Here is a 21475-nt window from a genome sequence, read left to right as displayed (position 1 = left end):
CACTGAGCGGCCCCGCACTCCTGCAGGCTGAACCAGCAGCAGCTGTTGGAGCTGCGGGCCCAGGTGGAGGACTTACAGAAGGCCTTGCAAGAGCAGGGGGGCAAGACGGAGGATGTGAGTGCCCACCTCCTCCCTGCCTGGCCCTCCCTCGTGCCCCCCAGTAACCCTCCTCTCTCTCCTCCCTGCTGCTCGATGCCCCCTGCAGTCCATCGTAAGTACCGTGGGCCCAGGGTGGCACCCTCTACCTTCACCCCAAGATGGAGTTGGGACGTCTGGACCCCCCATTCACCCGGTGCCTGTTCTCTCCCCCCAGTCCACCCTACTGAAGAGGAAGCTGGAGGAGCATCTGTGAGTCCCAGCGGGAGGGCACTCGGGTGGGAGGAGAGTCTGGGGCACAGATGCGGGGGACACTGGGTGTCTTATGAGGAGAAGCTGGAAGCCGAAACATAGAAGGTTCAGATCAAGTAGGGTCTCATGAGCCAAAGGAAGGAGTAAGAACTGTTTCGGGGGAACAATGGGGAGCCATGGAGGGAATTTCAGTAAGGTAGCATGACCAAATGACAGTTGCCTTTTACTTTTTCATTTCATTTTATTTTAATGTTTGTTTATTTTGAGAGGGAGAGAGACAGAGAATGAGCAGGAGAGGGGGCAGAGAGAGAGGGAGACACAGAATCCGAAGCAGGCTCCAGGCTCTGAGCTGTCAGCACAGAGCCCGACGTGGGGCTCGAACTCACGAACTGTGAGATCATGACCTGAGCGAAGTTGGGCGCTCAACCGACTGAGTCACCCAGGTGCCCCCTTTTTTCATAAAAAAAAAAAAAAAAAAAAAAAAGAAACTAAACTGGGGGCTCCTGACTGGCTCAGTTGGTAGAGCATGTGACTCCTGATCTCAGGGTCATGGGTTCGAGCCCTACATTGAGTGCAGAGATTAGTAAAAATTAAAGTAAACTTACAAACTGTTTGGGGGTAGGGCGCCTGGGTGGCTCATTGGATTAGACATGCAACTTAACTTAGGCTCAGGTCATCATCTCATAGTTCATGAGTTTGAGCCCCATGTCCGACTCTATGCTGACAGCTCAGAGACAGGAGCCTGCTTCAGGTGCTGTGTCTCTGTGTCTCCCTCTCTCTCTGCTCCTCCCCTGCTCATGCTCTGTCTCAAAATCAAATAAACATTAAAAAAAATTTTAATAAAAAAATATTTTGGGGTGCCTGGGTGGCCCAGTTGGTTAAGCACCCAACTCGGTTTTGGCTCAGGTCATGATCTCACAATGATGAGATGAAGCCCCACATTGGGCTCTCCACTGACAACACAGAGCCTGCTTGGGATTTTCTCTCTCTCTCTCTCTCTGCATCTCTCTCTCTCTCAAAATAAATAAATAAACTTGGAAAAATTAAAAAAAAAACTACCTTAAGTAGCTATTACATTCATACCTTAAAAACCAAAGGTTTATAGGGTGCCTGGGTGGCTCAATTGGTTAAGCATCTGACTTCGGCTCAGGCCACGACCTCATAGTTCATGAGTTCGAGCCCTACATCAAGCTTTGCACTGACAGTGCAGAGCCTGCTTGGGATTCTCTCTCCCTCTCTCTCTGCCCCTATCCTGCTTGCTCGCTCTCTCTCTGTCTCTCAAAACAAATTTTATTAAAAATAGATATATAGAGATCTATATACTGAGCAATATAGAGAGAAGGGGTATACCTCTTAGTCCCCCCATTGACTCAGTTTCCACCCCACCCCCATTCATACTAGTTTATTACAACAATCCTTACAAAGTTGTTTAAGCACATGCAAATGAATATGAATATACATTTTTATTCTGATTCCTTAGTTATGTGAAAGGTAACGGGCTATCTGCTAGTCTGCACTTGGCTTCTCCTCCTTAAGAAGACGTCGCCATATGAATCAGTTTTTGTTGCCTTTGTCAACTGGGGGTCCGTGGGGAAATCGGGCCTTCCAGAAAATGACTTGTGTGACCCATCTCAGTTCCACCAAAGATGGAGTGTAGCCTGCGCCCACCAGGAGCACAGAAAAAGTTATTTCCTTACAGAGGATGGCTATATGGAAACATTAGGGCTTGATTCACCTGTAAAATTCCAATCCAGAAGGGCTGGCCTGTAGCCTTTTTTTTGCGAAGGGCCTCACGTGTTTAAGTCATCCTAGGTATCTGCGATTGCCAACAGTGCAGCAGAGTAAAACCTTGCACACGCCTCATTTCGCTTGTGTGCGAATTTATCACGAAAGTGGAATTGGTGGCTCAGAGGGCACGTGCCTTGGTAACCTGAGACATAGCCCAGGTTTCTCTATTAGGTCTTTCTACTATGTTCCATATCCAGTGCATGATAATCATCATCATCATCATCTCACTGGCAGGGGGCGTTATCAGATCCTTCGGCTTCTGCGGCAGGCAGCAGAACTGTAGCTTTTTACCTGGCGTTTCTTTTGGTCGGAAGACATTTGCCTGCTAGAAAGATCCCTGGCTGCTGGGTGGAGAAAAGAATTGAGATTGAGTGTAGAAGAGGCCGGCAAGGGGTGATGGTGCCCGTGCCAGTAGGCGGGCCGGGGCGCGGAGAGGAGTGGACACACGGGGGGGCTGGCCCAGGGGCCACCGGACTAGGGGGTGTGGAAGGTTGTGACTCCAGCGGCTGAGCAGATGGTGGGACCAGGGCATGCGGCTTCTGTGCTCGGGGCGTGGGGCACACAGAGGGATCTCTGCAGCCGGGCAGGCGCGTGTTGGCCGGCTGGTTAGGCTGTGGCCACCGGTGGGAGGAAGGGAAGGGGGCCCGGAGGTCAGCCTGTGGCTCGCCTTCCTCCATCCGCAGGCAGAAGCTGCATGAGGCAGATCTGGAGCTGCAGCGGAAGCGAGAGTATATCGAGGAGCTGGAGCCCCCCGCTGACAGCAGCAGTGAGTGGGCCTCAGCGGTTGCGTGGGTTGGGGGGGGGGTGCCAAGCTTGGCCGGGAGCTGAGGGGTCACCTTGCCCCCCCCCCCAGCAGCCCGGCGTATCGAGGAGCTGCAGCACAGCCTGCAGAAGAAGGACGCGGACCTGCGGGCCATGGAAGAGCGGTACCGCCGCTACGTGGACAAGGCGCGCACGGTGAGGACACCGGGTGCTCCGTGGGCCTCCTGCCGAGGCTGCCGCGTCCCACTGAGTCGCGCCTCCCGCCAGCGTGCACCCCTGTGCCCTCCACTTCCGCCCTTGCCGCACCCCATCGTATCACAGACTCCTGCACCACCGCCGTGAGCCGTCACCCTGAACACGGCCCAACACATCCAGGGGCCTGAAAGGCCGAGGTCACCCTGGCTGTGTCTTCCCCGACCCCTAGGTCATACAGACCCTGGAACCCAAACAGCGGCCACCCGGAGGGGCACCCCCAGAACTTCACACCCTGAGGACGCAGCTCCGGGAGCGGGACGTCCGCATCCGACACCTGGAGGTAGGTGTCCTCATCCCTTCTCGCTGTCGCTGCCCCCCCCCCCCCCCCCCCCCCCCCCCCCCCCCAACCTCCCGCCCCAGCATATCCGGGCCCTTGACTCTTGCCTGTTTGGCAGATGGACTTTGAGAAGAGTCGAAGCCAGCGGGAGCAGGAAGAAAAGCTGCTCATCAGTGCCTGGTACAATATGGTGAGTGCTCGTCCCCACGGCCGGAGTACTAGGGTGTGCCGTGGGCTCACTCGACCCCAACCGTGCCCCCTTCCTCCCTCCAGGGCATGGCTCTGCAGCAGCGAGCTGGGGAGGAGCGGGCACCTACCCATGCCCAGTCATTTCTGGCACAGCAGCGGCTGGCCACCAACACTCGCCGTGGCCCGCTGGGACGTCTAGCATCCCTGAACATGCGTTCCACTGACAAACACTGATGGACCTCAGGATCCTGCGCCTGCCCAGCCAGTCAGGGCTCAGCGCCCCCTGGATCCCCTCACCTCACGTGAGGCCCAGCATCGGGAAGGCCTCAGTCAGCTGCTTGAGAGTCTGGAGGTCATGACTTCTGCCCTTTGTTCCCTCAGCCGGGGCAAGAGTGCAGGATAGGGCAGGAGGCAGGGATAGGCCTGTTCTTTTTAGCAATGTGATTCTTATCCTTGATTTTCAACCTGGGGTTAATGAGATGCCAGGGGAGAGAGTGATTTTATATTTGAGAAGACAAATAATAAACATTTTCAATCTGCCCTGGCCGGACTCTGGGCACTGAGGGGAGGGAGAGAAGATGGGCCAGGGACTCAAATCATTGCTTTTAGAAAGGCCTGGCTTGTGTTCTTACTAAAGCACGCGTGACGGATAGTACACACGGGGAGGTGAGAGTCATGTTTGTGTCTGTGTAACTGCAGGTGTGGTAGTTTTTCAGGAGGCTTCGGACAAAAGTCCCTGCCTTATGAAGCTGTCATTTCTAATGAAGGGAGACAGACAATAAACAAAATAGATGAAGGGAAAGTTTGATGGGAGGAGTGCCGCAGAGAAAAATAAAGCAGACAGAAGTGATGGGGATGGAGATGTGGATTTGGGAGGTGGTGGTTTTAAGTAGAAGTCCCACAGAAGAGGCCTTACCAAGGAAGTGAGATAATTTAAGTAGAGCCCTAAAGGAGGTGAGAGAGGGGCCATGTAGGTATCTGGGAAAGAATGACCCAGCTAGAGGGAACAGCACATGCATGAGGCTCTGAGATGAGGCCTTGCTTGGTGAGAAGGCCAGTGTGGAGTGAATGAGGGAAAGGGAAAAGATGTGAGGGCAGGGAGGACTTTAGCTTTTATTCTAAGGGAGATGGGAGCCATGGAGGAGTCTAAGGGAAGGAGGGACATTACGTGACTCAGGTGTTCATGGGCTCTCGGGCTGCTGTGGAAGAGACAGACTGGGGGGTGGGGGTTAGGGCCAGAGCTGGGAGACCAGGGCAGAGAGATCAGTGGTCCAGGTGGGTAGGTGGGTGACACTGGGGGCTCTGGCTAAGGAGGGGGTCCTAGAAGAATGGGAAATGGTTGGATTGTGGATACAGTTGGAAGGCAGAGCTGATAGGATTTGCTGCTGGGTTGACGGGTGGGGGGAGTAAGAGAAAGAGTTGAAGAGGGCTCTTTTTTAATGTTTATTTTTGAAAGAGAGAGCATGAGTGGGGAAGGGGCAGAGAGAGAGAGGGGAACACAGGATCAGAAGTGGGTTCCACACTGACGGCACAGAGCCCAATACCGGGCTCAAACTCCCGAACCATGAGATCCTGGCCTAAGCCGAAGCTGGACACTCAACCGATTGAGCCACCCAGGTGCCCCATGACTGGAGTTCTAAATTCAGGGGTCATCAGCATAGGATTGAATTAAGACCTGGGCTCTGAAGGGATATCTGAGAATGCAGGGACTTGGGGCAGAGGTGGCCTGGGGAATCATAAAACAGGAGTGGCAAGGAGAAGGCTGTGGTCTTAGGACTGCCTGGCACATTAATGAATGAGTAAAGGCATGGACACTGATGGGAGCATTTCAGAGGGCAGGGGGTGATCAAAGAATCTGGAAGAATTCTCAACTCTTATTTAGCCTAATACCTGGCAGGAAAAGTCAGGGTAATAATGTTTGGTCAAAACCACTAACATTTTATTGAGCACCTATTACGCACCAACACTTTAAAGCCATCATTTCATTTCATCCCCATAACTCAATGAGGTAGGCACTCACATCTCCGTTTTAAGGAAAGAATAAAGGCAGGGCACGCTGATCGAGGCCTCTCAGGCAGGGGAGGGAGGGAAGCAGAACTGGGGGGAAGGATGAACTGTTCAAATAAGCTGGCCCAGTGCCTGGCCCACACGAGGCATTCCAAAACCTAGGGTCAGAGGTGAAGTCTGGCGCGCAGGAAGCGGGAACCCGTCAAAATCGGATAGGTGGAGTCCACATGTGGCTTACGTAGACCCAGACTGCTGCCTGCGTGCCCTGTCGGGGTTTGTGTCCCTGTCCTTGGGGATCCAGTGCCTGCGGATCTCAGGCTAGACTCTCCTCCTCCTCGCCAATGGGGCTGGGCAGCCAGGGTGGAGCCGGTCCCCGGGGCGCCGGCATAGGCACAGTGGTGAAGGGCTCGGCGGGCCCGGGGATGGGCAGTTCCGGGCCAGGGGGGAACTCCGACTCCGGCTCCCGCAAGCCGGTGTCGAGCAGCGGGTCCCCGCAACCGCATTCCGGGGCCGCGCCGTCGAGGGCGCCTGCGCACGCGCAGCTGGCGACCGTGGACGTTTCCGACACGCCGCTGTTCTTGCGGCGCAGCAAGGACAGGCGCCGGCCCAGCAGGCCTCCTGCGGCCATGCCCGCACCTACCGGCAGGAGGCGCTGCAAAAAGTCACCATGTGCCTCGCCCAGCGGCGCGTCCACGCCGTCCAGCCTTTGGAACTGCATGTCCTCTTTGGCCAGCCTGTCGAACAGTGGGTCAGCGTTGCCACCTCGCTCCTCTCCTGCACTGACAAAGCTGAGACGCGGGCACGCTGCTCTTCCTGCCTCCACCCACCCCTTCGTCGCACTTATCCCCAAAAGACCTCGGCCCTGTACCAGAGCGCCTGGTTTTAGCCTCTGGCTTTGGCTAAGGTCGAATTTAGGTCTTAAAGCCTCAGTTGTGACTGCCGCGTCTCTGGCCCAGCCTCTGGCCGCCAGTCCAGTCCTCATAGACCTTAGCCCTTAGCTCGGCCCCCAATTAGTGGCGGGGTCCCAGACCTTGACCCAATTCCCTGCCTCCTGCCCCCATCCTAGTCCTCACAGACTTTGGGTCTCAGCCACGAATCTCCAAGCTTAGCCTTTCGTCCTGTCCTGGCATCCCAGAGCCCCTTCGATCAGATCCTCCCCGCAGAGCCATAAGCCCCGCCTCCAAGAGGCCCCCCACCCGTCCAGCTGGCTCACGTGATATCAAAGGTGGAGCCCTGGAAGGAGGGCTGTTGCAGCAGGAACGCGGTGGCTGCAGTATAGGGGGCGCGAGCCTCGGCTGCGTCCCAGTACAAATCCTTCTCCAGCATGGCCAGGTCGTCGTACATCTCGTCCACGGCCAGCATCGACACCTGTGGGCGCCGACATGCGGGGGCAAAGCGCGGGCACCTCCGGGTGGACCCCTCTCCCCCGCCCCCAGGATGCGTTAGGACTGTGGTGACCAAAGAAAGAAGGCCGGTTCAGGGTCCGGGCCGGGGTAAATCTTGGCGAGGGTGGGGCCAGGGTTCCTCTGGGAACTCGGGATGGACGCAACCGAGTCTTACCTGGAAGTTGCGGTCGATCAGAAAGTTGGTCTCAAAGTCATCGTCGTCCTCACCGAAAGGATTGATGAGCTGCTCGGCCACCTGAAGGGGGAGGGGGTAGCTAGGCAGGGTCCTGAGAACCCTGCCTGTCCCACCCTGGGAGTCCCTCCCTCAGGGCCACCCCACCCCACCCCACCTTGAGCCAGCCGGCATAGAAGAAGAACTGTAGCAGGGTGAAGATGGGGACGCACAGGTCCAGGTTGTGACCCTGGTAGCCCTGAGCCGGGTCCAGGAACTGGCGACCGATGAGGCAGGCCAGGAAGTAGCTGTACACAGCGATGGTCACCACCTGGGGGCGGGGCGGGTTACCAGGTCAGGGTTCTCCCAGTCTCAGGAGGGCTTGGAGAGACCAGGACTAGGGTGGGACATCACTGACACGGGGTCTTAGCTGGTCCTGTTTCACCGGAGACCAGTGGGTCAGGGCCTCTGGAGGCACGGTGGGGTTACCTGGGTATAGACAAGGGGTACGCTGATCCAGTCGTAGTGAAAGAGCATCCCACACTTGCCCCGAAACACAGTCAGCTCCTGGGTGCAGATACAATCATGAGAGGGCCTGAATTGTGAGCTCACACTTGGGGATCAGGTGTGGGTGCTCGGGATGGAGGTGAGTGATTACCTGGTGGCATGTGGGCGGGGGCTTCAGGTCTCCAGGGGGAACATTTAAATTTTTAGCGTTTTTGTGAGGCTTTTTTTCTTTCTTGAAGTTTATTTTGAGAGACCGAGAGTGCAAGCAGGGGAGGGGCGGGGGGAGAGAGAGAATGCCAAGCAGGCTCCACGCTCTCAGCACAGGGCGGGACGTGGGGCTCAGACTCACAAACTGTGAGATCGTGACCTGAGCGGAAATCACGAGTCCACGATTAACCCACTGTGCCACCCAGGCGTCCCTCCAGGGACAGACATTTAGTGGTGAGGGTACATCTGGGGTAGGGGGCACTATGTGCCTAGGATTCGGCCCCCCAGAGATAAGTGTGCACCTGGGGGCTGCTTGGTAAGGGTGTTGGGAATCTGCCTCACGGGTGGTGCGTGGCAGGTCGGCATCTGACACAATTCCAGGGAGGTACAATTTCCCTGGAAGTTTCTGTGAGTGACCCCCCGGCGGGCCCACCTCCAGCAGCAGTTTAAGGGCGCTGTTGTCGCGGATGCGGCCCTCGCGCCGGGCCTGCGCAGCCAGGTTGGAGAACCAGACGCAGGGCACCCAGTACTTGTTGTAGGACGAGTTCAAGTTCTCGAACTTCTTGCGCTCCTCGCGGGTCATAAACCCTGGAGCGGGGGCGGGGAAGTCCGGGGTTACTCGCCCCGCCTCCCGTCCTGGCCCTGCCCCCGGCCCGCCCCGCCCCCGCTTCAGGCAGGAGCCTCACCCGCCTCCACCACGTGGTCTATGGTGGGGAAGCGCTTGAAGACCGCGGTGCTGACCGAGCGCAGGATAAGCACGGCCGAGAGCCCGGCGTAGCGCATGAGCGTGCGCCGGTAGAGGCGGCCTCGCTCGTCGCGGCCGTGCACTGTGCCTGCCACCACGCACATGAGCGCGTCGGGCAGCGGCATGCATAGGTACTGGTTCCACCAGCGGTGCACCACCAGCGTCACATAGAAACCTGCGGGACAGCCGGGAATGGGGGGCTCAGTGGGGATACTCGAGCCGGGTCGTGGGAAGAGGGATGAGAGGGGGTCTGCATCAGACACACCAGGAAGGCTCATCACCCAGACCTTGAGGGGCCACCTGGGTTGGGAACTCGGGGGTCTAGCTCTGAGTTTAGAGGGTCTGGAGCAGGCTGGGTCCTCCCGGCCACTTGATTGTCACCTGGGACATGGGATTGGGATCTCAGTATGGAGGTGGGGACACATGCCTCTGTCAGGGGCACATAGGTCGTCACTCTGGCCACAGGGAGCCACTTGGTTGGGAGCCTGGGGACCTGAAAACGGGAGGCTGGGGTCACGTTAAGTTACTGACTTGTCAGAGGAATGTCCTCCAGGCTGGACTTGAGAGGATGGAGTCATATGGGGTCACTGTGGGAGGGGGGGGGTCCCTAGGGCCCAGGACATGTAGGGAGCCACTAGTAGTCCCATGCAGACACAGGTGGGAGACCCTGAGATGACCAGGGATAAGCCTATGGGTGACACGGAACTCTAATGGCTTACTGTGACCAGGTGACATCCAAGGTCTCTGGAATTGGGGCCACACCTGGCATGAAAGATGCAGAAATGGGGAGGTTTGAAGGGTTAGAGGGGGGCCCCAGAGGACTAGGAAGGGGGGGGGGTCTCCCAAAGGCCTGGGAATGGGTTTCTCAGTATTAGGGGAATGGGGAACTCAGGAGCGAACGCACCCAGCACGAAGGAGACCGGGATGAGACTGGCATACTGGTCACAGTAAATGACGAGCTTCTCGAAGTAGCGCTTCTGCTCCTCAGTCAGCACGAAGCTGCGAGGGCGGGGGGAGGGGGGGGGCACGGGGTCACAGGCGAGCCTCCCTCCGGGGACCACCCAAGGCCCCTCCCTAGTCCCCTCCGGCTGGCACCCCCCACCCCCACCCCCACCCCAGGACCACCTCACCGATAGGCGGCACTCAGCGCCATGTAGAGCCCGAGGAAACAGAGCAGCTCGCGCCACAGAAGTTTGTAGATGCTCCCTCGCCACAGCAGCAACAACTTCGAGAAGCCGCCGAAGCGCGCGTTCGCCACGCGGGCTGTGTACGTGACGGTCATTGCGGCGCCAGGCCGGTCGCGCGGGAGGAGAGGGGGGGCCGGACCGGACCCCAGGCTGTGGGCGGAGGAACGGGGCCCCAGGAGGGGCCCGGGGGGCTGCGGGCAGGGGCAGAGAGGTGCCGGCTGGCTCAGTTTGGCGTCCCCTCTTAAAGGCACCCCAGCCTCCTCCTCCTCCCTCTAGGGTTGCGTCCCTTGCCCAGGTTTCTGGGCTCTTCCCAGGCCTGCTCAGACCTGCCCTAGCCCTAAGTCATCCCCAAGCCCCTTCTCGCAGACTCTCTTCCCGGGACCACTGGTCCCAGAGCCTTGCGTCTACTCCTCGGGGGCCCTCTCCCTCCATCCTCCACCCCCAAGACCCTTGGGTCCACCGCGCAGCCTCAGCAACCCTCTGTGCGATCCCGTATCCCTTACCTGAGCTCCGTCTACAGCCTTCCCCACTCCGAGCCTCCGGCACCCCGGTTTCTAGAGTCTTAGGACTCCAGCTCTTCGGCAGCCTGGACCTCCTCCCTCAGGTCCCACCTCTGCCGCCTCTCCACGCTTCTACAGCCCCCGGTCTCAGCCCATCTTCCACACTCGCACTCACTTTTGAAGCCCTTGGAAGCCCCAGCCTCCAGCCTCCAGCCTCCGGCAGGCCCCCAGGTCCTGTCTCCCTGGGCCCTCTGCTTCAGGCTGGTCTCTCCCCTGCACAGCTCCCCCAGCCTATCCACTCCCCACTTAATTGCCCTGGCTCTGCCCCTTCACCCCTCTTCTGGACCCACCTTGACCTTTCATCTGTCCATGCCCCTCCAGCCTTCCGAGCCCTCAACTCCCCACCCCGAGGAGGCCAATGGAGACCCATCTGTCTTCAGGGTCCTCTGCTCCCCCAGGCCTCCGCCCTTCTCACCTGGTGGTGGGTGCAGGGACAAACGGGGCCAGGGACAGACTGGGCGGAAGGCTTCAGCGTTAGGTGGGGCTGAGGCCAGACCCTGGGGAGAGGGGGCTGGGGAGTGGGCGTGGGCAGCCCCTCCCTGGCCCGCCCCCCCTTGGCTGCAGCCTCAGAACTTTTGTTTGGAGAAGCGGAGCCAGTTTGTGACCTGGGGCAGGGGGGAGCAATCCGCCCTGTCCTCCCTTGCTCCTCCCTGTCTCTCTCCCAGTCAGTCACTGGCAGGTCCAAGGGATCTTGGACCTAAGCTGGGGGAGGGGGCAGGGCCTGTCTCCTTCCCAGTTCCAGAGAGAGACACACACTCACTGCTCAGTGAGGCTGTGTCATCCCACAGTCACTTGTAATCACACACCGTCACAAAGATGCATATAGAAACACACACCACAGACTCAGACCCAAGTTTAGTTTAACACAGCCTCCCACGACCACGGTAAGCCAGAGGGCTGTCAGTACACATTGTCACACAGACTTACAAAGTCACGCAAGACACTTAGCTCCACCCGTGCCCAACACTCAAATATAGGCAGATGGGCCCTAACCCAGCAGGCTGTCAGCTCTCGGGTACCCACATGGTACTCCAAACAGCCACTCAGGAGCACATGGGCGGAGACCTGGGACCCTGCATTCCCTCCTGATCCCCCCCCCCCGCCATGTAACAAAGACACATGCAAGGTCACACAACCGCTAAGCAGACACCCCACAATGCCTTCACAAACACACAATCACACACACACAGGAGGTAGCACACATTTATTCCTGGTCTCTCCTGCGCCAAGACAGACCCGTGTTCACACGCCAGATACAGGAACACCTGCCCTCAACAAAGTGGGACATAGTCCTGGGTCAGAACAGGGTCCTAAACACACTCATACAACAGAGACCCCTCCCTAACAGTCCCACAGACCCTTCTATCCCGCTGGGGTCAGGCCCATAACCCCTTCCTCCCCACCCCCACCCCTCCCCCCCTCCCCCCGCTGTGAAATTCATCTGCATTTGCACATCAATGCATAGGACACTCTCTCCCCAGTGCTCCCTCGCTGTATTGTGTAAGCATCCACACCCATACACACACCCCAGGTCTCAGATACCGGCAGTATTGCCATGAACACACAAGCTTAGGGATGCAAAACCTTGTCCCCGAATGTTGCACAGACGCAGACAGATGTTCCGCCTTCACAGACGTCTACAAAGGGGGTACTCCCAGCCTGACACAAATAGCCCTTATCCCCAACATCAAACTCGTAGCCCAGTGTGGAAGCGTTCCTACCCCGAGGGGCACCCTTGAAGGCCCTCAAATTCACCATGTGCCCTAGGAGTGTGGATGGCCCGTTGCAGCCCCGCCCTGAAGCCTTGCCAGCCGGGACACTGTGTTCCCAGACTGGCAGATGTCTGCCCTGCCCCAGGTAATTAGGAACTGGCCGGGGCTGGTCACCCTCAGACCCAAATCTCCGCCATCCAGCTGCCGGACAGCCTGTAAAAGGGGGCGAGGGGATGGTGTTGCCAGCTTCAGGGGCCTGGGGAGGGTACGGGCTTCAAGTTGACGGTTGGTTCCTGACCAGAGGCCCCCACTTCCTAGGATGCATCCTCACCCACACTACAGCTAGCCCCCAACCTGTGCTCATCCCCCCACCCCCAACTCACACGTGTCTCCACACACTTCTGACTGCTGGACCCCCGCTGGATCCGGGGCAGGTTGCCCAGGCTAGCTCACATGCTTAATACTTGTAACAGCAAAGAATAACAAACACTCCCTGGCGGCTACGTGCCTGGTGCTGTTGCAAAGACGTTACCTACTTCGTCTCATGGAGTCCTTACAAACAGGAGTAGGAAATTGGTGCTTTTGGTATTTCTACATCCGGATAGGGAAACTGAGGCTCAGAGGACACATGCTCGTTCGTGGCATGGCTGGTATTTGAACTCAGGCAGTTTGACTTGGAGCCCGGGGTCTCTGTCACAGGCTGCACCACCGTGTTTGTTGACAAAGGCCACCAGAACCTGTCCACACCTGCCTGCACACACCCAGTGGAATAGTGTAGGGGGGACACGTCTAGGCTTGTGACTGGGTTTCCCTTACACAAACACCCTGGCTCACCCATGGTCTGGGTGTGCACAGTCTAAACACCACTTCCTGACTCATGCATGTCCTCAAGCACCCCCTTTCTGTCCCCTCTAACCAGCTCTGGCTTGGAACTTGCAAATAAATGGTCAGCATCACAACCAGTCTTGGGTCTGTCAACTGGGGAGGACATCGGCTGCCGAGGCAGTGGCAGAGGGAGCACGAAAGGATGTAAGGGACCCCGCTAACTGCCTTCCAAGCTGTTGTTGAAAACCCTCCCAGGGTCTGGTGAATTCTGCCGTGACCCTGAACGGCCACCCTTTATGTCTCCGTTTTAGGGATAAGGAGCTCAAACTGCAGGAAGCACGTTACCTATAACTCAGCGAGGCTGCTCTCGAGACACACGGGACTTCAGGGGCTCACCTGGCCTGAGTCCTCTGCCATCCCGCCTCCTAATTAGCCCCCCTGTTGCATCCTGTGCAGCCTCGGTGGCAGAGGGAGCAGCAGTTGGGGGGTGGAGACTGTTAATCCTCAGTCTGGCAGGCCTAGCCTCTGCCCAGGGCGCCCACTAATTCCCAAACCAAACAGCAGGCAGTGCTGGGCCCGTGCCGGCCTAATCCGCTCCCCACCAGCCTGGGGCTGGCGAAGGGGCCTCCCCGTTCCCACGCTCTGAACCTCAAAGGAAGTAGGCAGATGCTCCTCTTCTATTACAGGTTTTAGAGCCCCAGCAGGGACACCGCTATCCATAGCGTTAGAAGAGGACACCCCCTTGCCGAAGATACCCTCCTTCCAAAATGGCCATCATAAACATACATCTCTATTAGATCGCTGTTGTGACGGGGTTCCTCGAGGTGCCATTTTTGTGCAGTGTACAACCTGCACAACTGTACGTAAAGCTGTCGACCCCCAACCCCTCTACATCAACATCCACAGTGATTTAAGATCATTTTATTGAGGGGCGAGAGGCAGGGAGAGGTGGGGGGCAGCTATAGCCCCCCCAGCCCCACCAGGGGGAACACACCTCCTCCCCGCCTCCCACCCCCCAAATGACTCCCCCTACACTATGGGGGACTTTGTGCAAATTCTGCCCCGGGGGCGGGGGTGGGTGGAGGGTGGGTGTGAAATGGCAGCGACTGGGGCTGGCAGCAGTGCTACTGGGCACTGGGGGGCTTGTAGGGCTCCAAGAGGAGGGCAGAGAAGGTGTTGACCTTGTCCGCCCCCCGCACCTCGTGGGGCAGCAGCGGCAGCTTCACAATGTGGAAGTCTTCATACAGATCCTCCATCTGTGGCCAAGGCATAGGGCAGATGGCAGCAGTCAGACGGCCGTGGGGCAGGGACAGAATGTGGGTCAGTGGGAGGGGTCGGACTGGGGGAGAATGTGGGGCAGGGGCTTCACAGGGTGATAGGTGGGAGTGAGCCCAGTGAGGTCAGAGATCACTGGGCTGGACCTCCCCCTCCCCGGGGTCAGAGGTCCCCAGGTCAGGCCAGCTACAGTCCTTGAGAGCCAGAATTAGGGTGCAGAGCAGGAGGCTGGGGCAGAGGGTCAGAAGACGGGATGGAGCAAAAGGTCAGGGGACGCAGTAGAAGATGGGTGGTGCCTTGCTTGGGCTGGGCCAGGCCCCAACTTCCAGGGTCAAAGGTGTGAGGGCTGGGCAGGCAGTTGGGCATGCACACCTGGTCCAGGTACTTGGCCTGAATCTTATGGCGGGCCTCACACATCTTGCAGGGCTTCTCGGGGTCAGGGAAGACGAGCTGGTTGACGATGATGTTGTGGGTGTCAATCTTGCATTTGGCCAGCTCCTGAATCAGTCGCTCCGTCTCGTACAGGGACAGGAACTCGGCAATGCACACGCAGATGAAGGTCGTCTGCTCCTACGGGGCGTGAGAGTGGACAGTGAGGGGCAGGTTCGGGCCCTGTCCCCATCCCAAGCCTCTCACCGCCAGCCCGGACCGGGACTCACAGGGTCCTTGAACTGCTCGCTGACGGAGCGGATGACAGGCAGCGTCTCCTCCAGCTTGGAGGCCAGCTGGTCCGCGTTCATGTCCCCTAGGCCCAGCATGTTGCACATCTGTGGGGAAGACGTGGGAGGCTCACGGCTTACCTGGGGCACATTCCGGCACCTGAGCTGGGGACTCAGAAACCACCAGGGGGACAACAATTTCTGACACCTCTCAGCATTAAGGGGCCTTGAGCAGACCACGGCGGGGGGGGGAGGGGGTGTCAACCCAGCTCTGCTGTTTCTGGGGGACCGTGGCCAGGACAAGGAAGGTGAGGCCCAGAGAAGCGAACTGACTTGCTTGAGGTCACACAGCCGTGTCGCATCAGAGTGTAGAGCATTTGAGCCTGGGCCCCCGGGCTCTGGAATACGTGTTTTCAAACTCTGTCTGGAGCACTCAGTGGGTGGGGCAAGACGTGACTCCTATGGGGCAGGGGGACAGGCCGCCCACCCCACTGCGAAGGTCCATCCCTTCTGCTGGGAAATGCGGACCGAGAGGCCGTGGGTGGGAAAGGCCTCTGTTACGGCTCCCGTGCACGCACGCTCTGACACAGGGGGTGCCCGGACGCCCCGGGGCCCTGCCTGCCTGTGAGATGAAGGGGCTGATCTGGTTCTTGATCTGCATGAGGCGGCCCAGGCCCCGCTCCACGATGGTGGGGAAGTTGAGCAGCCTAAGCGTGTGGCCTGTGGGAGCCGTGTCGAACACCACCACCGAGAAGTTCATGCCCTTCACCAGCCTGCAGGGAGATGAGGGTCAGGCCCGTTTGCCCTCTTCTACCCCAGCTCCCCCTCCCCCTGCCCCGCCCCTGCTGGCAGGGCCTGACCTCATGACCTCTGCGTAGCTCATGGCCTCGTCAATGCCGGGGAAGGCGCTCATGGCCTCCTGCATCATCTTCTTGCCCATGCTTAGCATGTTGTCCTCCTCGAAGAACTCGTCGGGCAGTTCAGCCACGCCAAGGCTGGGGTCGATCTCCTGAAGGCCGAGGGGTCAAGACTCAGGCTGCCGCCGCCACCGCCGCCAGGCCTTTGACCCAGGCGCCGGGCCAGAGAGAGCCCACGGAGGCCCCGGATACATCCCTTCATCAGGTCACGGCTGGGGACACCCCTGAGGTGCCACGGCCCTCCCCCAGGCACTGCAGGGCTTGTGAGGTCACACAACGGGCAAACTATTTCACCAACATATGGAAAACTGCAAACTGTGATTGGCCCCCCAGAGGGAAGTCAAAGCCCACGGCTGGGCCCTTGGGCTGGCTGGTCCCCAACTAGGGCCCCGACCTCCTCCAGATCGTTCCTCAAACACGAGCCCTCCCTGACCATCCCATCCAATAATGAGGCCTCAGCTCCCCCTGTCCTGCCTTCATTTCTCCTCCACACCCAGCCCTTCCGGACGTGGCTTACTTGTCACGTTTACCACCTGTCTCCCCAACCAGAACGTCAGCACCGCGAAGAGAGGGAGTTTTCTGTCTTGTTTACTGCCATGTCCCAGCACCTTCTGGAAGTGTCTGGCACACAGTAGGGCCTCAACACGTATGTGGGATCCACGAAGGGACGACTGTCCCTGGGGTCTCCGGTCTGCCCTGGATTCGGTGCCCCCCTCTCCACCCTCCTCCCATGTCACCACTTTGTGACTTCACAGGGCCCACGGTGAAGCCCCCAACTCGCTGGCCTCAGAGGTCATTTCCATGCAGGGAGCTTGTCCACCCATCACCTGCTACAGACACACCATTACCGAGCGACTGCTAGTAAATGGCCACCTCTAAGCTCCCGCGCCTGACTCTCTGACCTGGGCCTCCTCGCCTCCTACCTCAGTTACTTAAACCTCTTTAGGCCACCTTGTCCCCACACCACTGCCTGCTTGTTCACTGTCAGTGTCCCTCACGGCTAGCATTCTTTTTTTTATTTGTTTAAAAAAAGTTTTTTGCTTTTTGTTTTTAACATTTATTCATTATCGAGAGACAGAGAGAGATAGAGCACGAGCATGGGAGGGGCAGAGAGAGAGGGAGACACAGAATCCGAAGCAGGCTCCGGGCTCCGAGCTGTCAGCATGGAGACCGACGTGGGGCTCGAACCCACGAACTGTGAGATCATGACCTGAGCCGGAGTCGAACGCCCAACCGACTGAGCCACCCAGCCCGACTCCACAGAGTGTCTCTGCAAACATTCCCTTCTCCCTCTGTCGCCGGCAACATCCCCACTCTGGTCATTCCCAGCTCTCTGATATGGCTGCACGGAGGTGAACATTGCGGAAACACACTTGACGAATGACTCCCACCTTGCTCCCCATTCCTGAGCACGAATCTCCAAAAGGCACTCAAGCCAGACAAACCCTCAGGAGTTTCTTTCTCCTCAACCCTCGTCCGTCCCATTCACCCCTGGCTCTCTGCCGAGACCAGTGCTCTGCCTGATTAGAAAAAAGAAGCCACTGGAGCATCTGGGTGGCTCAGTCGGTTAAGCTTCCGACTTCGGCTCAGGTCATGATCTCGTGGTTTGTGAGTTCAAGCCCCACATTGGGCTCTGTGCTGACAGCTCGGAGCCTGGAGCCTGCTTCGGATTCTGTATCTCCCTCTCTCTCTGCTCCTCCCCTGCTCGCCCTCTGTCTCTTTCTCAAAAAATGAAAAAAATGGGGAAAAAAAACCAAAAAAAAACAAAAGAAAAAGAAGCCACTGGCTGCCAGCACCCTCCTCTCTCCCCAGGCTCCCCACACCTTGCCTCTATGTCCTGGGTCCGCTGTCCTTGGCCAGCATCCTTGCTCCCTCCCTGTTAGAGCATTTGCATCAGCCAACAAACTTGCTCTAGCACTCCCTCAAAAAAAAAAAGAAAAAAAAAAAAGCCTCCTTAACACCCCTCACCCTGTCTCCCTCCGGCAATGGCCCCCTTTCTCAGCCCCCATCATGGCTGATCGTTGTCCCCACCTCCTCAGCTCAGCCACTCTGGGCAGGCTCTCGCCCTCACTCCCAGACTGGTCTCTCTAAAGCTTAATATGCCTGCTAGAGCCCACAACTCCTTCCTGCCTCGAGTCCCTTTGTCCTCCTGGATTCAGGAGCTCACAATCCCTGGCTTTCCTCCCACTTCCTCCATGGCTCCTTCCTGGCCTCCCTCACTGTTCCCCCCGCTGGACCCTAAATGCTGACATGACCTCAGTTTGTTTCCGGGCTTCTGGGCAGTTTGTTTTCTCATTCTCCTCTACTCACACTGCTTTGAATCCCATCCTTGGGACGTCTCCACTTGGATGTCCCGGATGCCTTGGATTCACTGTAGCCAAAATGGAATTCCTGACTTGTCCCTTCAAAACCTGTTTCTCTCCTGGCCGCCACCATCCCAGCTGCCCAGGCAGCCACTAAAAGATGTACTTAATTCACTTCTTTCCCCATCTATTAGAACCAAGGACTTGCAGTGCTTTACTCCCAAAACACATTTCAAAGGTGACCACTTCACCCAATATTCTGCCCCTGAGTCTAGGCTGCCATCATCTCTAGCCTGATCACTGGCCCGCTCTCCTTGTTAGTTTCCTTGCTTCCATCCTTAACTTACGATCCATTCTCGGCACGGCAGCCACAGGAAGCTTTTCGAAGAATGAATCTGGAGGGGCGCCTGGGTGGCTCGGTCAGTTAAGCAACCGACTTCGGTTCAGGTCATGATCTCACAGTTGGTGGGTTCAGGTCCGGCGTCTGGCTCTGTGCTTACAGCTCAGAGCCTGGAGTCTGCTTCGGATTCTGTGTGTGTGTGTGTGTGTGTGTGTGTGTGTGTGTGTCTCTCTCTCTCAGCCCCTCCCCCATTCGTGCTCTGTTTCTCTCTCTCAAAAATGAATAAACATTAAAAAAAAAACAACTTATAAAAAAAAGAAAAAGAAAAATGAATTTGGCCATGACATTGCCCTGCTTAAAACAAATAGCTTCCCATTTAAACTTGGAATCAAACATAACTGCTCCCAGTGGCTGGTAAGATCCTATGCCACGTGTCTGTGATTGACCTATCTGACATTTCTTCCCCTCCCCTTGTTCACTAAACTCTGGTCACTCCGGCCTTCTTTCTGCTCTGCAAACATTCCTCACTCATTCTCCTGTGGGTATGTTAATGGGTGAAATTGGAGACATGATGCAGAATGGGCAGGACAAGGTAGCCGATGGTGGGTGTTCACAGAGAGGGGCTGAAGGGCCTTTGCCAGAGTGGGGAGCTGAGCCCAGCTTCACTCACCATGGCGAAGAGGTTGTCATAGCCTTTGACCTTGGTAGGCACCTTGGAGAACTTCTGGTCAAATGCATCGGAGATGTTGTGGGCTGGGTCGGTGGAGATGATCAGAACACTCTCCCTCCCCTTGGATAGCTGGACCGCTAAGCTGCAGCTGGCCGAGGGAAAGGTCAAAAGGCAGGGAGTGAGGGGTCAGCCTCTGCTCCCTAGGTCTGCAAAGGGTTATATAGGCCCCAGGGGCAGGGGACCCTGATCAGCAGGGACCTTGAGAGAGGAATATGGGTAGCTGCAGAATCAAGCCTTAATTCCTGTGGAGGGACCCTCTCAAACTTCACCCACTGACCCCTCTGGGTGGCTACAGTAGTAAGGTTCAGCTGTCTGAGTCGGTCTGGCTTGATGCCTACTTCTTCTTTGTTGGTATGGAGTGGCACGGTCCAGCTAGCCTAAATTGACCCCGTGCCCCCTCCCTAAACACTAAGCTAAGGGGTCCCTTGCATTACCCGCTAAACTCAGGATGGTTCAGTCCACTTCTTCAGGATAATTTGCCCCAGGGACCCTCCCCCTCCTCCCAGCAGACGGGGATAGTCTAATCACGTGACCCCTCCCGCCTACCACCTCTACCCCCACGTGGCCTTGGAATGGCAAGGTTCACCCTACTAGGATAGTCCGCCCCGATGCCCCTCCCCCTACTTTGAGTTCACTCTGGTACATTCCAGCTGATTAAGACACCTAAGTAGTCTCCTGGCTCCCGTGCGCTGCGTTCAATGCAGTTCTGCCCTTGAACCCCAACGGGGAGGGTCCAACTCAGGGGGTTCCAGGCCTGCATTCGGCAGTATCTTCAATTTGCCCCAGGTAACTTCTGGAGTTTGACAATCGGGAACACGACGGCCCAGCCCCCTTGCCCGCTTGGGGTGGAAGAGCCAGTCCCGAGCCTCCCCTTCGCCCAGTGGTACATCCCACCCGTCTTCTCTACCCCCCGCCGGAGTTTCCTTACCTGCAGGTGGTCTTGCCAACGCCACCCTTGCCCCCGACGAAGATCCACTTAAGGCTGCGCTGTTCGATGATGTTGCTAAGCGTGGGCTCCAGCGGCTCCACATCAGGCGCATCCTCGAACTCCTCTGCCTCAACCCCCCACCCGGCCACCCCTGCCGCCATCTTGGAACGGGCTCACGTGATCAAGCGGAGCGCACCATGAAAAGCACCTACAGGGGAAATTTCCTACAACATACCCATCAAGTCGAGGAGCCTGGATTAATTTCCTCATGGCCTGACTTTTAGAAGATAATAGAAGCTATATTTCTATTGTCTTCCGCTTCTAGGGTTCACTTTGTCGCCCTTTTGTCTATGTTTCTTCAAAGACTCCCCCTGCCGAGTTGACATATTGGTACTTTTCAGACTACTCCCCTTCACTGATTGGACCTCAGGTCTCCTAGCTCTCCTTTCATTGGCTACAGTTTTTTTCTCACTTTCACCAATCATTTTCTCGTCCCGGTAGCCGCCAACCTCTCCTTAGCAACCAGCCAAACACCCAGTCCAGGCCCTCTCCAAGAAGTTAGAGCTGAGGTCCGCCCTGGCCTGACTCCATAGGTTCAACTCCCTGTCGATCATTTTCCCTATTTTCCAAATTGGTTCCCGATATCTCCTCAGGTTCGTCTCCTCTGTTATCCAATTGGCTGTGAGCCACCTGGCTCTTGACGCAAACCAATCACAGACGAACCGATTAGTTGGCTGAAGACAGGTTCCTGGACTGCAAATAGGTTAGAGGGACAACTCCAGTTGTGGGCAGGGTCCGCAGATCTTTGTCCAGTGCGCCGTGCTGGGCAGTCCAGGGCAGGGACCACACCTGCAACTGCACTCTTTGTCGCAGAAAGGACCCTATTCCCGAAAACCTTCTTGCACTGTTTCCTGTTGGGAGGGGAGACTCCTTCGAATTCCCTGTTTGAACCTCTGTCCTGGGCAGGAATACAGCAGGGTCCCAGGTCCTTGGTGAACACTCTTAACCTTAGATAGACTACAGCCTAGAAATATCCGCAGCTTCACTTGAGTACTCCAGCTCCCCAAATACACCCTTGTTGTCAGACGGGGACCCCAGCTCCACGGAGCCAGCTGTGTTCCCATTCCCAAAGGAGAGCTCCATCTCAGAGGCAGATACACAACCCAAAAAATCCCCATTTCTAGTCGGGGGCGGGGGTCAGGCTAGATATGTCCTCTAGACCGAGATAGGGACCTCGGTTCCGAGGTGTCAGTTGGGTACACAGTCTCTGATGGGGTCCCTTCCCTCAGAGAGATTATCCCTGGTGCCAGAAGGGGATCTTAGCCCCGGAAAGCTAATGTGCCCCCAGTTTCAAGCGGGAACTTCACTCCGGAGAGCCAGCTACAGCCCCAGTCTCA

The 21475-nt window shown here is 57.3% G+C and overlaps 3 protein-coding genes across 4 annotated transcripts in view; 1 reads left to right on the top strand and 2 right to left on the bottom strand.

The window, feature by feature from the left end:
* Positions 1–4159, top strand: part of HOOK2 (hook microtubule tethering protein 2) — an 11228-nt gene extending 7069 nt beyond the window's left edge. Inside the window, exons 16-22 of one of the 2 annotated variants that reach the window (XM_049639918.1) lie at positions 27–114; positions 314–348; positions 2820–2902; positions 2993–3093; positions 3323–3433; positions 3549–3620; positions 3704–4159. In XM_049639918.1, coding sequence (XP_049495875.1) covers positions 27–114; positions 314–348; positions 2820–2902; positions 2993–3093; positions 3323–3433; positions 3549–3620; positions 3704–3853 — 640 coding nt within the window. In that variant the 3' untranslated portion in view covers positions 3854–4159. Of the gene's footprint in view, positions 1–26; positions 115–313; positions 349–2819; positions 2903–2989; positions 3094–3322; positions 3434–3548; positions 3621–3703 lie in introns of both variants that reach the window. The other variant, XM_049639917.1, reaches the window with a different exon arrangement.
* Positions 4160–5465: 1306 nt separating this feature from the next.
* BEST2 (bestrophin 2) lies at positions 5466–9924 on the bottom strand. Its single transcript, XM_049639916.1, has 9 exons — positions 9773–9924; positions 9547–9641; positions 8584–8817; positions 8331–8485; positions 7673–7750; positions 7362–7514; positions 7187–7267; positions 6840–6994; positions 5466–6360 (listed from the first exon to the last, which is right to left on the bottom strand). Exons 1-9 carry the CDS (start codon positions 9922–9924, stop codon positions 5940–5942), a joined length of 1524 nt encoding a protein of 507 aa, XP_049495873.1. The 3' UTR covers positions 5466–5939.
* Positions 9925–13831: 3907 nt separating this feature from the next.
* GET3 (guided entry of tail-anchored proteins factor 3, ATPase) lies at positions 13832–20268 on the bottom strand. Its single transcript, XM_049639914.1, has 7 exons — positions 20079–20268; positions 19091–19238; positions 15721–15869; positions 15483–15633; positions 14861–14968; positions 14574–14771; positions 13832–14182 (listed from the first exon to the last, which is right to left on the bottom strand). Exons 1-7 carry the CDS (start codon positions 20237–20239, stop codon positions 14051–14053), a joined length of 1047 nt encoding a protein of 348 aa, XP_049495871.1. The 5' UTR covers positions 20240–20268; the 3' UTR covers positions 13832–14050.
* Positions 20269–21475: the final 1207 nt, after the last annotated feature.

The sequence above is a fragment of the Panthera uncia genome, chromosome A2, assembly GCF_023721935.1.
Source record: "Panthera uncia isolate 11264 chromosome A2, Puncia_PCG_1.0, whole genome shotgun sequence".
Taxonomy (NCBI): Eukaryota; Metazoa; Chordata; class Mammalia; order Carnivora; family Felidae; genus Panthera; species Panthera uncia.
Note: the sequence above shows the minus strand (reverse complement) of the source record. Positions and strands in the feature narration are given on the sequence as shown.

Excerpts from the sequence above, each read along its gene's own strand:
- GET3 (XM_049639914.1), bottom strand. The coding sequence starts at position 20,239 with ATGGCGGCAGGGGTGGCCGGGTGGGGGGTTGAGGCAGAGGAGTTCGAG. Across the intron at positions 15,870-19,090 it reads ATGACAACCTCTTCGCCATG|GAGATCGACCCCAGCCTTGG; the intron begins GTGAGTGAAGCT and ends CTCGGCCTTCAG. Across the intron at positions 15,634-15,720 it reads AGCTACGCAGAGGTCATGAG|GCTGGTGAAGGGCATGAACT; the intron begins GTCAGGCCCTGC and ends ATCTCCCTGCAG.
- BEST2 (XM_049639916.1), bottom strand. The coding sequence starts at position 9,924 with ATGACCGTCACGTACACAGCCCGCGTGGCGAACGCGCGCTTCGGCGGC. Across the intron at positions 7,268-7,361 it reads TCTATGCCGGCTGGCTCAAG|GTGGCCGAGCAGCTCATCAA; the intron begins GTGGGGTGGGGT and ends CTCCCCCTTCAG. Across the intron at positions 6,995-7,186 it reads TGATCGACCGCAACTTCCAG|GTGTCGATGCTGGCCGTGGA; the intron begins GTAAGACTCGGT and ends CGGCGCCCACAG.